The sequence below is a fragment of the Oreochromis niloticus genome, linkage group LG14 (assembly GCF_001858045.2).
Source record: "Oreochromis niloticus isolate F11D_XX linkage group LG14, O_niloticus_UMD_NMBU, whole genome shotgun sequence".
Classification (NCBI taxonomy): Eukaryota; Metazoa; Chordata; class Actinopteri; order Cichliformes; family Cichlidae; genus Oreochromis; species Oreochromis niloticus.
This window is the reverse complement of record NC_031979.2, coordinates 1,757,487-1,770,154: the sequence shown is the minus strand read 5'-3', so window position 1 is coordinate 1,770,154 and position 12,668 is coordinate 1,757,487. Positions and strand designations below refer to the sequence as shown.

Here is a 12,668-nt window from a genome sequence, read left to right as displayed (position 1 = left end):
ATTATAGGATTTTTGCAGTAATTAAGGAAGAATTTTAGCATTCCTCTTACAAAAGAGTTTCACCTCCTCGGTATTTCTGTGATTTCTTCACTGAACACCTCAGTAACTCTTCTTTTCAACCATTCTGTTGTTAATTTACTCATCAGACCTAAACTTCAGATCTCAGATCATCATGATTATGTTTTGGTGTTGAATAATTAAAATTTGTTCAAAAATCAAAAATGCTCAAATTTAGTCTCAGAACATTTTCCGTGACGTGAAGTGGAACTAGACACAGACACTTTTGGAAACTTAGGCTCTTCAATTGCATACGTTAAAAAAAAAAAAAAAAAAAAAAAAGTACAAAAATTTGCAAATTCCTATTAAATTCCTATTGTTTATTTAGATTCTGTCTGTAGGTGTGACTTTGAACAATCACATTGCATTTTATAATGCAGGAAAACTTAATTTCAACATACAAAATTAAGCTTCCATACAAAACAATACTGTTATTAATATTGTAGCTTCAGTTTTTTCAGCTTTTTTGGAAGCATCCTTTTTTTTGCTGCCTCTTGTGTTTCACAAGAAGCTGACAGACAGATATATCTGTGAGACAGGTATGAAACTGGGATTTGATGGTTGTAAAAGATGTTTCATACCAGGCATTCTAGACCATGGAACCTCTCAAAGGAGGAAAATAATAGTAACAAACGTTAGAGAGAATTAAGCTTCTCAGGGATGATGTGATAAATTTCTTCCCTGCTGTTTGCCTGTTTGGTCTGAAAAGCTCTTGGCAGGCGTACCATATGGACACTGACAACATGGCTACATCATGCTGTCTTAAGAGGAGCAGACAGTACTGGGCTACCTCCTCTATTCACCCTGCTCACTCCTCCCCACCCCCAACAACAGCATCCAATACACACTCAACACAAGGCTCCAGCCTGTCTCTCTCAACCACCCAGGTTCGGAGGGAACTGAGGAGGATTAAAGCCAAGAAGGCAGCGGGTCCAGATGGCATCAGCTCGAGGGTCGTCAGGTCCTGCACGGACCAACTGTGTGGGGTGATGGAGCACCTCTTCAACCTGAGCCTGAGGCTGGGAAGAGTCCCACAGCTCTGGAAAACTTCCTGTGTTGTTCCAGTGCCAAAGACTTCACGCCCCAAGGACCTCAACAGCTACAGGCCGGTGGCTCTGACATCCCACCTGATGAAGACCCTGGACCGGCTGGTCCTGGCTCAGCTCCGGCGCCTTGTGAGCTCATCACTGGACCCACTTCAGTTTGCCTACCAGCCTGGCATTGGAGCGGATGATGCAGTCATTCATCTCCTACATCGTTCCCTCACTCACCTGGAGACCGCTGGGAGCACTGTGAGAATCACGTTCTTTGATTTCTCCAGTGCCTTTAACACCATTCTTCCCTCGGTTCTGAAGGACAAGCTGGAGAACTCTGGAGTGGACCATCACCTCACTACCTGGATTTTGGACTACCTCACCGACCGACCACAGTATGTGAGGACTCAGGGCTGTGTGTCGGACAGGGTCGTCTGCAGTACGGGGGCCCCACAGGGAACGGTTCTGGCTCCGTTCCTCTTCACCATCTACACTGCAGACTTCTCCCACAACTCCACCCAGTGCTTCCTGCAGAAGTTCTCTGATGACTCTGCAATAGTCGGCCTCATCACTGATGGGGACGACAGGGAGTACAGAGGACTGACTCAAGACTTTGTGGACTGGTGCCAGCTGAACTACCTCCAGATCAATGCCAGTAAAACCAAGGAGCTGGTGGTAGACTTCCGCAGGCACAAGCATCCTCCACTGCAACCACTGAACATCCAAGGTATGGACATCAAGGCTGTGGACAGCTACAGGTACCTTGGTGTTCATCTGAACAACAAACTGGACTGGACTCATAACTCAGACGCCCTCTACAGGAAAGGGCAGAGCAGGCTGTACCTGCTGTGAAGACTCAGGTCGTTTGGAGTGGAGGGCCCACTCCTGAAGACCTTCTATGACTCTGTGGTGGCCTCAGCCATTTTTTATGGTGTGGTCTGCTGGGGAGGCAGCATCTCTGCTGGGGACAGGAAGAGACTGAACAGGCTGATCCGAAGGGCCAGCTCTGTTCTGGGAGGCCCTCTGGACCCAGTGGAGGTGGTGAGTGACAGGAGAATGGTGGCTAAGCTGTCATCCCTGATGGACAACATCTCCCACCCCATGCATGAGACTGTGACAGCACTGAGCAGCTCCTTCAGTGGGAGACTGCGGCACCCACGGTGTGGGACGGAGAGATTTCGCAGGTCTTTTCTCCCCACTGCTGTCAGACTCTACAATAAAGACTTTTGCAGCTGATCAAACACACACATGTGCAATAAGACTGCTATATGTGCAATTCTTCTTCTGACGAAGTTGTGTTTTTGTATTTTCCTACTCAGTTGTATATAGTATTTGTATTTCTATTTTATTCTATTGTATATATTATTCTATTCTATTTTATTCTATTGTACATAGTATTTTATTGCATTCCAGTGTTTTCTAATTTCTGCTACATAACTTTGCACTTTTGCTGTAACAAAACAAATTTCCCACCTGTGGGACTAATAAAGGCCATCTTATCTTATCTTATCTTATCTTATAGCAGGAGAAAAATGGAGGCTTTTGTTTGGCAGAGACAAACTGTCCGGTAGACTCAGCAAACCAAACCCCTCTCTTTCTCTTGCTTTCTCCCTCTGTGAAAAAAAATTATTTTGTATTAGCATCCAATTAAATCTGGCTAAAGTCATCTCTATCTCACACCAACACCTTCCATCCATCTTCCTTGCCTCCTTTGTTTTTGACCACTGTACATTTCGAATAAAGAGATCTGCGTAGCATTAGTACTCTTTGAGTGGGATATCCTCTCTAAGCTCATCTTCAAGAAACTTTGAGACTCTTCACTGCCAGTGTACTATAGAGCTTTATAGAAAGGAGCACTGGATTTTACACATCTGTGTATCTGATCTGTATCCTTTTTTTTCTTTTCTTTTTACAAAACAAAACAAATTGTTGATTCTTAGAAAACAGATTCTGCACCTTCTGAGACAAGACATGAGGTACAGAGGATCTTAAGGTGAATATGTTTTCTCCCAGCATCATCGTAAGACTAATCACACCTTAGTGCAAAGCTGCTATATACTCGCTAAATAAATGTAGGGAAGACAATAATCATATGCCCAGGGATGTTCCTAAACTGTTCTGCCACCTATGCAAAAGAAATTGAAAGATAACGAGACAAAAAAGACGCAAGGGAATGGATGGGAAGACAGAGAGAAGAGGAAACAAAGAACTCTTCCCACCATCAGTAATTATTCAGTACAGTGGCTGAATGCTGCCATCCTGCACAATTATAATTAATTACACACAAGAGTGGGAGAGCCAGGACAGTGGTAAGAGAAGAGGAAGAATAAACAGATTGTGTTCACAGACTCAAGTGTGAAGGGGCAAAGGGGGAAACACTGCATGTCCAGACTTCATCCTTTCTACACTGTACCTGATTTTGTGGTGTGAAAAAAAGACAAAAGATATCCCCATGAGTAAGTATTTCACCTACAGGCAAAAGACCTACAGGAACATAAATGATCGATCTAAAAATAATATTTCCTGTTATTTATCCCACATTTACACCACATTACTTTAACAGTGGATTTCAGGTACTTTTGAAAAACCTTAAATCTCCCACAATCCTGAGCAAATTTTACAAAACATTTTCCCGTTATGAATGAATTATTCTGATTAAACCAAGGCAAATGATTACATTATATCTTAATATACGCACAGCTAAGGATGTTGACAAGAGAGCACTTTTCATTATATCAGCAGTCACAGTCCAACTACTCAAAGCAGAACTGCAAGTATCATGTTAACCCTGTACTCACCCTCTTCTCATCTGTGACAATGTAGTGGCGGCCATACTTCTTGGTTAGATGAGGTGCCAGAACATCAAAGCGCCTACGGAACTCAGAGAAAACCATGTGGTCAGGATAACCTAGAGGCAGAGAGGGAGAACAGAGAAGAGAGCACAAAAACTCAGAACACCAAAGTTAAAGTAGCATCTGCAGCTGGTGTAAAGGCTAGCAGTTTATCAGCAGCCAACCGAGAGACAAAAGTATGATTGTCTATGGGACAGTCTTACATTAGTGTACTTTAACCCCTAACCCCAGATCAAATTAAACTGAAACGTGGTTTTGTCAGTGACTGGAAAGAGTGTTGCAATTACAAACATATAACACTGCAAAGTAGTTACCTTGCCTGTAGATGCGCAGAGCATCTAGCAGTTTGGATCCTCGGAGCTGAGCTCTCAGGAGGCTCACATCCAGAGTCATAAGACCTGAGTCAGGGCTCTCTCCATGAGCCATACGGTAATCACCTCCTCCTACTGCCTCTACTTTGGGCAGTAGGCAATGGACGAAGTGAACTTTAGAACGACGCACCATGTCAATGAGAGCATCCTGAAAATAAAGAGTTTATATCAGATATCAGTTTCCAGTTCCAAGACTTCATGCAACAACAAGCTATAAAAACAGTAGAGTGTTAAGCATCAGTGCCTTAACACAGCGGTCCCCAACCTTTTTTGCGCCACGGACCGGTTTATGCCCGACAATATTTTCACGGACTGGCAATAAGGTGTCGCGGATAAATACAACAAAATAAAACTAGTGCTGGTACCGAAAAAAAGAAGATTTATTCATAACACACGTGAAAAGACCCAGGAAAACAGAGTTAACGATAAAAACGATAACAAAATGAAAACCGATAAAAACCCTGAAAACCATACATTTCACACCTGAGCCTCAACTCTCGCGGCCCAGTACCAAACGACTCACGGACCGGTACCGGTCCGAGGCCCGGGGTTGGGGACCGCTGCCTTAACAGGTATTACAAAAGCAACAGAAGAGTGAGTGAATACATGGCTCAAAGACATTACAGGAACACTTTGGAAACAGATCGGATCGCAATAGAGAATAAAAATCATGCTGTACATCTATACCAATATGGACTGGACTGGATAATGTGTTAAGAATAAAGGGATGACACATTGTTTGATGAAAATAAAAATGAAAGTGAAGAAAGGGGTTGGCAGTCTAGTCCTGCAAAATAGACTAGCCTCAAAAAGTTACTCAGTAGTTTGTGCTGCTTGCAAATATCCCTGACAACGTCGGGGCATGAACTGTATCCATGGACTACAGCTGTGATGCTTTATATCGTTAGAGAATATATTTTAAATATTTTAATTATTTTTATCATGGCTTTTATCAATTAACAAAAACATTAACAATAAACATAATAATCATACATTTTATTTATAAGGACACAGTACAGTAAATGAATATGTCTGTGAGGGTTCTCAGTCATCCAGGTCACTTCCTAGAACTGAAGAAGCTTCTCAGATGAGAGGTGAAACATCTTCAAGCAACTTAAAGAAGTCCAGACGCTTTTCTTTCCAAGCTCCTTAGACTACAATAAATGAACAAAAAACAAGTAAAAAGAGAAATATAAACAAGTTAAATTTAGACAGTCCAAATGAGATCAGAGGGAAAAAGCAGTTTGAAACTAATGACTTTTAAGTTTCCCTCCCTGAATCGCTACCTTATCATGTTGGAGGGGTTTGTGTGTCCCAGGGATCCTGGGGGCTATGTTGTCCGGGGCTTTTGACCCTTGGTAAGATCTCCCATAGCAAATTGGTCCTGGGTGAGGGACTAGACAAAGAGCAATTCAGAAGACCCCTCTGAGTGCACAATCAAAGGAACAGTTCACCCTGCGCAGGATAGGGTTACCAGGGCCCCGCCCTGGAGCCAGGACCGGGAAGGGTACCTGAAGGCGAGCATTTGGTCGCCGGCCCTTAGTCCATGGGGCCCGGCTGGGCCCGGCCCAAAAAAGTGACATGGGCCCACCAGCCGCAGGTTGAGCCGTAGGGGTCGAGTGCAATGTGTGCCGGGTGGTGGCCAGGATCGGAGGCTCTAGCAGACCAATCCCTGGCTACCAAGAATAACAATTGGGACATGGGAGGTCACCTCTCTGGTGGGGAAGGCACCTGAGTTAGTTCATGAGGTTGAGAGACACTGGCTAGATGTAGTCAGGCTCACTTCAACGCACGGCTTGGGCTCTAGAACCAGTCTCCTGGAGAGGGGCTGGACTCTGTCCCAGTCTGGAGATGCCCTTGGTGACAGGTGGCGGGCTCGGGTGGGTATCCTAGTATCCCCTCGGTTTGCTGTCTGTACATTGGGACTTCCCCTGCTGGACAAGAGGGTTTGTTCCCTGCGCCTCCAGGTCAGGGAACGGGTCCTGACTGTCCTCCGTGCTTATGTGCCGAATTACGGTTCGGAGTACCCAGCCTTCTTGGAGTCACTGGGTGCGATGCTTGAGGGTGCTCCACCTCGGGACTCTGTTGTCCTACTGGGAGCTCATTTGGGCAACGACAGTGAGACCTGGAGGGACATCATTGGGAGGAACGGCCTCCCGGATCTGAATCTAAGCCGTGTTTTGTTGTTGGACTTGCGTACAAACCACAGTTTGTCCATAATGAACACCATGTTCAAACATAAGAGTGTCCATAACTGCACGTGGCACCAGGACACTCTAGGCCGGTCGAGGATCGATTTTGTAATCATATCAGCAGACCTGCGACGGAAATGACTTTCCTCCGAAGGGTGGCTGGCTCTCTTTGAGACAGGGTGAGAAGTTCAGCGATCCGGGAGGGGCTCAGAGTAAGCTGCTCTTCCTCCACATCAAAAGGAGCCAGCTGAGGTGGTTTGGGCATGTGATAAGGATGCCTCCTGGGTGCCTCCTGGATAAGGTGTTCTGGGCATGTCCCACCAGGAGGAGGCCCTGCCTCAGACCCAGAACACACTGGAGAGATTATATCTCTGTTCCCCCAGAAAAGCCGAGGACGTGGTCTGTGAAGCTGATGCAGCTGACGCTCAAGCAATTGAGGAAGCACTTGAGCGTAAGAAGCTGCAGTATGCCAACTTGGCAGCTGAGGCAGAGGACAGAGGCTGGAAGATCAAGGTGCGCCTGGTGGAAGTTGGGTGCAGGGGCTTTGTTGCCAGTACAACTGCAAAACTACTTAGAGAGATTGGGATCAGAGGACAGGCACAACGGCAGGCTATAAGAGAATTAGCTAACACTGCTGAGCGGACCAGTCACTGGCTGTGGCTAAAAAGGGCTGACGTCACTTGGGCAGCGAAGGCAGTCAGCTAACCGTGAGACACACGCCCAGGATTGATCAACCCGTGGTGCGCCTGCCTCAACAGGGGGGGTCAAAAGGGTAAAACTTAACATTGGAAATTTTGCTGGTTGACTGATACAGCTGTCTCAGGGTCTCCTGGGGACTGTGCAGGTAATCTTATGGTAGTGAAACCAAAAGGAGGAATGAAAGAAAACAAAAGAAAAATGTTCTGCTCTTCTTCCCTTTTCTGGGAGGCAGTGGGGAGGTAGAGCGTACAACCCGATCCAGCGGGGAGGTCTGAAGATCTGAAGCCAGATCGGGCGTCCCCCTTCCGGCTCTAGTCTCTACTCTCTCCTATCTTGTCCCTTTAGTCTTACTTCTCTCTATCACCTTTTCTATCCCTTTGAAGAAATGAGGTTCCATAAATGATAAGGAGGTAAGTATTTCTCAGTTGCAGTGAATAGATAGAAGAAAATAAACTGTAGAAAACTAAACAGTTTGAAATTTAACATAAACCAGTGACACACTCCGGGGCCTGATCAACCCTGGCAGGGCCTCCTTGGATGAGGGTGTCTAGTGATAATGGCCGAAACACCCGATGAATCCAAGGTCCACTAGTGATGATGTGTCCCAAATTTTAAAATGATAATCTAGCTCAGATCTCTAATCCCTAAACCTAACCAAGGAAGAAAAAAATGGCAGATTAGCTTGGGTAAAAGACTGAAAGTTGAGGCGCACAACAATGGATGCCACTGGTAAAATGTCTGGGCTGCCTTTCCTCATAACAGCCATTCCTCAAGATTTTCTCCATTTGAAGCAATGCATTATCAGGGATTGTAACATCTAGTCCTTTTACTGAATTGGACCAGCTGAAGTTTATGCAGGGATTGGTAAATAATACAAATCTCTGACTATCACACAGACACGTACAAAATCCCCAAAAGAGATGATTACTTACTTGGGTGCTGAAACCTACTTGTTAACTTGACAGAGTTTCAAAATGTAAGCAATATCCAAGAAATCGGGATTTTGGTGGAGCTACGCTCAGAACATTTGGGGGGTCTAATTTATGGTAAAGGAGCAGAACCAATAAAAAAATAACATATAGAACAAAGTAAAAACAAAATTAGTTCCTTAGCTTTTATTTAACCAGCTTAAAATTTTGTCCTGGGCCAGACAGGCAGCATTAACCTAACTTGCTTTTCCAATAAAGAAAAACCTGTACATGCATGCATGTACCGCACACATGTATCACTCCACATGGCCCTGCCCGGGCTTGTGGCGCTAGCTTTGAGAAAAGCTAGCGCTTTGAGAAAAGTCTGATCACTAACCAACACCTTTTAATCACACTCTCATCCACTTACCACTTGGAGTTTCACTTGGATACACAGACTCTTCTTCTTGACAGCAGCCACACCTGTAGTGAAGGTTTTCCTCATACTAGTGGCTCGCCGCAGGGCAAGCTGGGAGCTGCCCTCCAGACCGGCGATGGAGCCTGACAACACGGTGGCTCCACTGGCCCGGCCCATGAACAGCGCGCTGATGTTCTTCCTGCAGTGGCAGAAAGATGATAGTGATGTGGATTTGTACAAACCCTAACATCCAAGAATTCATAAGACAATATAAAGAAATCAATCTGATAGCATTAGTGCCATATTATACTGTTTTGAGAGCCATATGTTGACAGGCTCCTTCTTGCACTCTTTGGTTCACTCTGTTGCCTCATGGTGTCAAACACTCACCTTATGACTGCTAAAGGCCTGAAACGGATTTTGAAAAGTTGCTAAGTTAGATATTATGTCTGCAAATTTTGTCTTTTTAGAGCAAATTAATTAGCTTTAGTTAAACTATACTTAAGTAGAGTGTGTATTCCCTTTTGCAAGACAGTAAGGTAAATGTTCCCAAGACTTTGTAGACAAAGAGCCATTGATTTCATAACCTACAGTACAAAATATATTGATTTCATTCATGGTTGAACTGTGAATTGTAGCAGTAAGATCATATTGGAAACATTTGATTAAACTCTACATGATGGATATATTATTCCCCTTGTCATAGCGTATTCTGTTTTTTATGAGTCACTGAAGCCATAAAATTTACAGACAGACTGAAATTAGTGCATATGAACTAGAGACAAGAGAACACAGAGCTCCCAAAGAGGTGGAAGGGCAGGCCTAACATGACAGAAAGTGAGACAAATCCAGGCAATCCAAGAATAAATTGGGCATTTTTTTTTTCATAAATTCACATGCAGTGCACTGTAATATACATTTATCTGTTCTCTATATCAGACAAATGTAATTCTATTAGTACAGCACATAGTTTTATTTTCTTCTTATGTAACCAGTTAATTCAAATCCACTACTAGCAACTCCATCAGGGCATGTGCAGCTTAAAACACAACAGCGGTGATGACTAATCACACTCCATACATTGTTCTATTAAACTGGATGATGTGCATGTATAGACAGAGGCATCATACTTCTGGGAGTCCTGCAGCAGGGTTGCAGCATTCTGGGCAGCAGGGTTGTGCTTGGCATGGTTCAACCAGCCTTGGGTGTTATACTCCACCCAGTTGGTCCCATGGCTGTGGCCCAGCAGGAAGAGGTGGGGCTTCTCTCCTCGCAGAAGTAGATTAGCTCCTGCAACAGAATGGAAATATTCTGCCATGGTGTATCAGTGTTGTCTATTTGTTTCTCCAGAAAGCCTCGACTGATTGCTTTAAGAGGCAGCTACGTGTTTGAGTGTTCACCTTTGTTTTCTCCCTGTGCAGAGCCATAGTAGCTGAAGAGTCTCTCCAGCATGGTTTCCTCTGAACCTCCTGGCTGAACAGCCTCCTCCTCCATGAGCCACAGCAGGCCTCGAGCTTCATCTGTCCTGGCCAGAGTACGAACCTGTGATGAACAAAGGCAGGCGAAAATGTCTTTTTTATTTGGACAGATCAAGGAAAGACAATACAGCAATCTTTATCTGTCACTTTCATCAGAGGACAATGACTGGGTACTAATCAGCCAAATATCTGACAAGGCAATTATAAGAGAGGTTTGTGTTTTGTTTTCTTTTTTCAAAAACAAAATAAAGAAAGTAAAAACATTTTTTATTTTTGCTCTTAAGATTAAAGGTTGCTTTGGAGCTGTGGAGTCGACTGTCAGGACCATCATCTGATGTCACCATATAAACATGGAGGCCTTCGGTAGGATGGATTAGACCAAATTCTGTTACTCCTTCAAACCTTAGAGACAGTGAATTTCCACATGGCAAATCTCCAACTAGATTAAGCTGCTGTTGCTATAGAGAAATTTGTCCTTACAGTTTGTTCAGCATTTTTCATAAAGTGCATTCTAATGTCCTCCCAAACCTTCAAAGCTGAACACTACAGTAACATCAATTATTTATTTACCATTGTTGACTGATTTAAACTAAAGTGCAAGGATTGACCCTTTCATTTAATTTTCTACTTTTAAGAAGATTTCCTCCCATCTTTTTAACAATGTCAGTCACACAACAAGTCTCTAAACCAGACTCGAGTGAGCTTTCCAACTGTGCATTGAAAATCATACAGCTCATATATTTAAGTAATAAGCAAGCAAATAAAACTAATTCTGCACAAATGCAGAATAAGCCTTCCACAAGAATTTCTGAATACCTGTCATTCTACTTAGAAATCAAAGTTCAATTAATGCTAGTAAATTAGCACCCAAAGTCTAACAATATAAAAAGAAAACAGTGCAGCACAAAAGCTTGAGAGATTACTTGGATATAGGCTTTCATAACCTTAACAGCTGCTTATAAAACTACTCTTCTTGTCAGTACAAAGTTTAAATCCTGCACTGTTTTGTTAAATTGTTGAATTTGTGGGCTTGCAGAGATGAGACTCTCTACATAAAAATATGAAACCTGTGCAGACAGGCAGCTTTTGATGAAAATACAAAGTTAGCTGACTCTTAAAGGCTTTCCAAATCAAAGAAGAGGCTTAGGATTGTGCTGGTGAAAATGAATTATCTGCTAAAGTGCCATTTGAATCACTTACAGAGATTAAAAAGAATAGTTTGCTGTAATTTGAACAGAGATCACAAGCTACATGCAAATGCACCACCTGTATTGTTTAATAAAAATTGAGTCACAGTGCGTTTCCGTGTCTACTGTTCTTCTGGGTGTCATTAGTAATGCCGCTATTAACTAAACCTAAAGGTATTGGGCAGACTCATATTTGTGTAACACGCTACCTCAAAAAGATCAACAACATTATTATAATTCCTCTTCAGATAAATTAAAATAATTTGTTGGTCACTACTTGACATCACACACAAACACAGACACAAAATTATTACAATTCAATTCAAAAGGACAGTGGCAGTGTGGTGTAGTTCCATTGATGGCCTGGTGGAGCATAACCTGTGTGGTTCAAGCTCACCGAAAGTCTTCTGCACTTGCTGAAAATCCTTAAAGCTGGTTATGATTAGGAAAAAAGTTACCAGATTATGCATATATGCATCTTGCTGCATATGTGCACCTTGGTGTTTGTGTTGGTGTAATATCTGTACCACGTATCTTAACATTGCTATAGGCTCTTGGCACATTCTTATTATAGTGCCCCTTTCAACAGGATACAGCACCTTTTCTCATTGCTCAGATTGTTCAGGATTGGTTAAAGAAACAAGATAAAAGTTTGATCTACAGAGGCCCTGTGACGCTAACACCGTCAGGTCTACAGATTCCTTGCCTTGAAAGACCAGGGCAGTTTGACAGAATGATTTCGACACAAAATTAGTTGTGTGTTTGTGGTTGAGCAGTGTATTATCTGGGGATGTGTGCACATAATGTGTCGGTCCCTCTAGTAAATCATAAAGAGGATCAGTTGCAGACACTTCTAAAATCTTTAGCGATTGTAGGTCAGACCATTCACTGTCAATCTAGTCCTAAGGGTTCATTTGAATTCAGTTGTACCATTAGAAACTGACCTCAAATTCACACGTCAGCAAAAAGGAATCCATTCTGTAGTCTTTGCTGCTAAAGCACCACACTCGCTTTGAAGCTGACACCTGCTTCCTTAATGTTCCAGGCATGGGTTGCCTGGGTAACCATCTAATGTATTTACTACCTAGTCATATGTCAAACAACAGGATCCTGCTCTCGCATTGATAACTGCGTCAACCACTAGCCTGGAGAAATGTATCTCCAGTGGTTATTTTGCCTGTAGTCACAGAATGTCATTTACGTTGTCTGGCCTCTGGTTGCTGTGAACTGCTTCCAATATGGATGCAGCTTAAAGTATTTCAGCTAATATTTGGGGGATTCGATTCTAGGTGTCTTGAAAACTAGAAAGATCAACAGTTTGGCATGAAAAACAATGTTGCTGATGGTATCAAATGTCAGTTATTATGGTTAACAGAAGTTTGCTACTCTTACATAATTACAGGTTTGTTGTTGTACTGCACACCCTCACGCGATTCCACTTCAAATAAAAATACACGCGATTATATAAATAA

At 43.1% G+C, this 12,668-nt stretch overlaps 1 protein-coding gene across 11 annotated transcripts in view; it reads right to left on the bottom strand.

The window, feature by feature from the left end:
• The window catches only part of myo18ab (myosin XVIIIA b), a 135,640-nt gene that overhangs the window by 54,370 nt on the left and 68,602 nt on the right, over positions 1-12,668 (bottom strand). For all 11 annotated transcript variants that reach the window (XM_019367496.2, XM_013266182.3, XM_013266186.3 and 8 more), the window contains 5 exons: positions 9,932-10,073; positions 9,662-9,821; positions 8,544-8,730; positions 4,258-4,462; positions 3,890-3,999 (listed from right to left, as the gene is read on the bottom strand). In XM_019367496.2, coding sequence (XP_019223041.1) covers positions 3,890-3,999; positions 4,258-4,462; positions 8,544-8,730; positions 9,662-9,821; positions 9,932-10,073 — 804 coding nt within the window. The remainder of the gene's footprint in view (positions 1-3,889; positions 4,000-4,257; positions 4,463-8,543; positions 8,731-9,661; positions 9,822-9,931; positions 10,074-12,668) is intronic.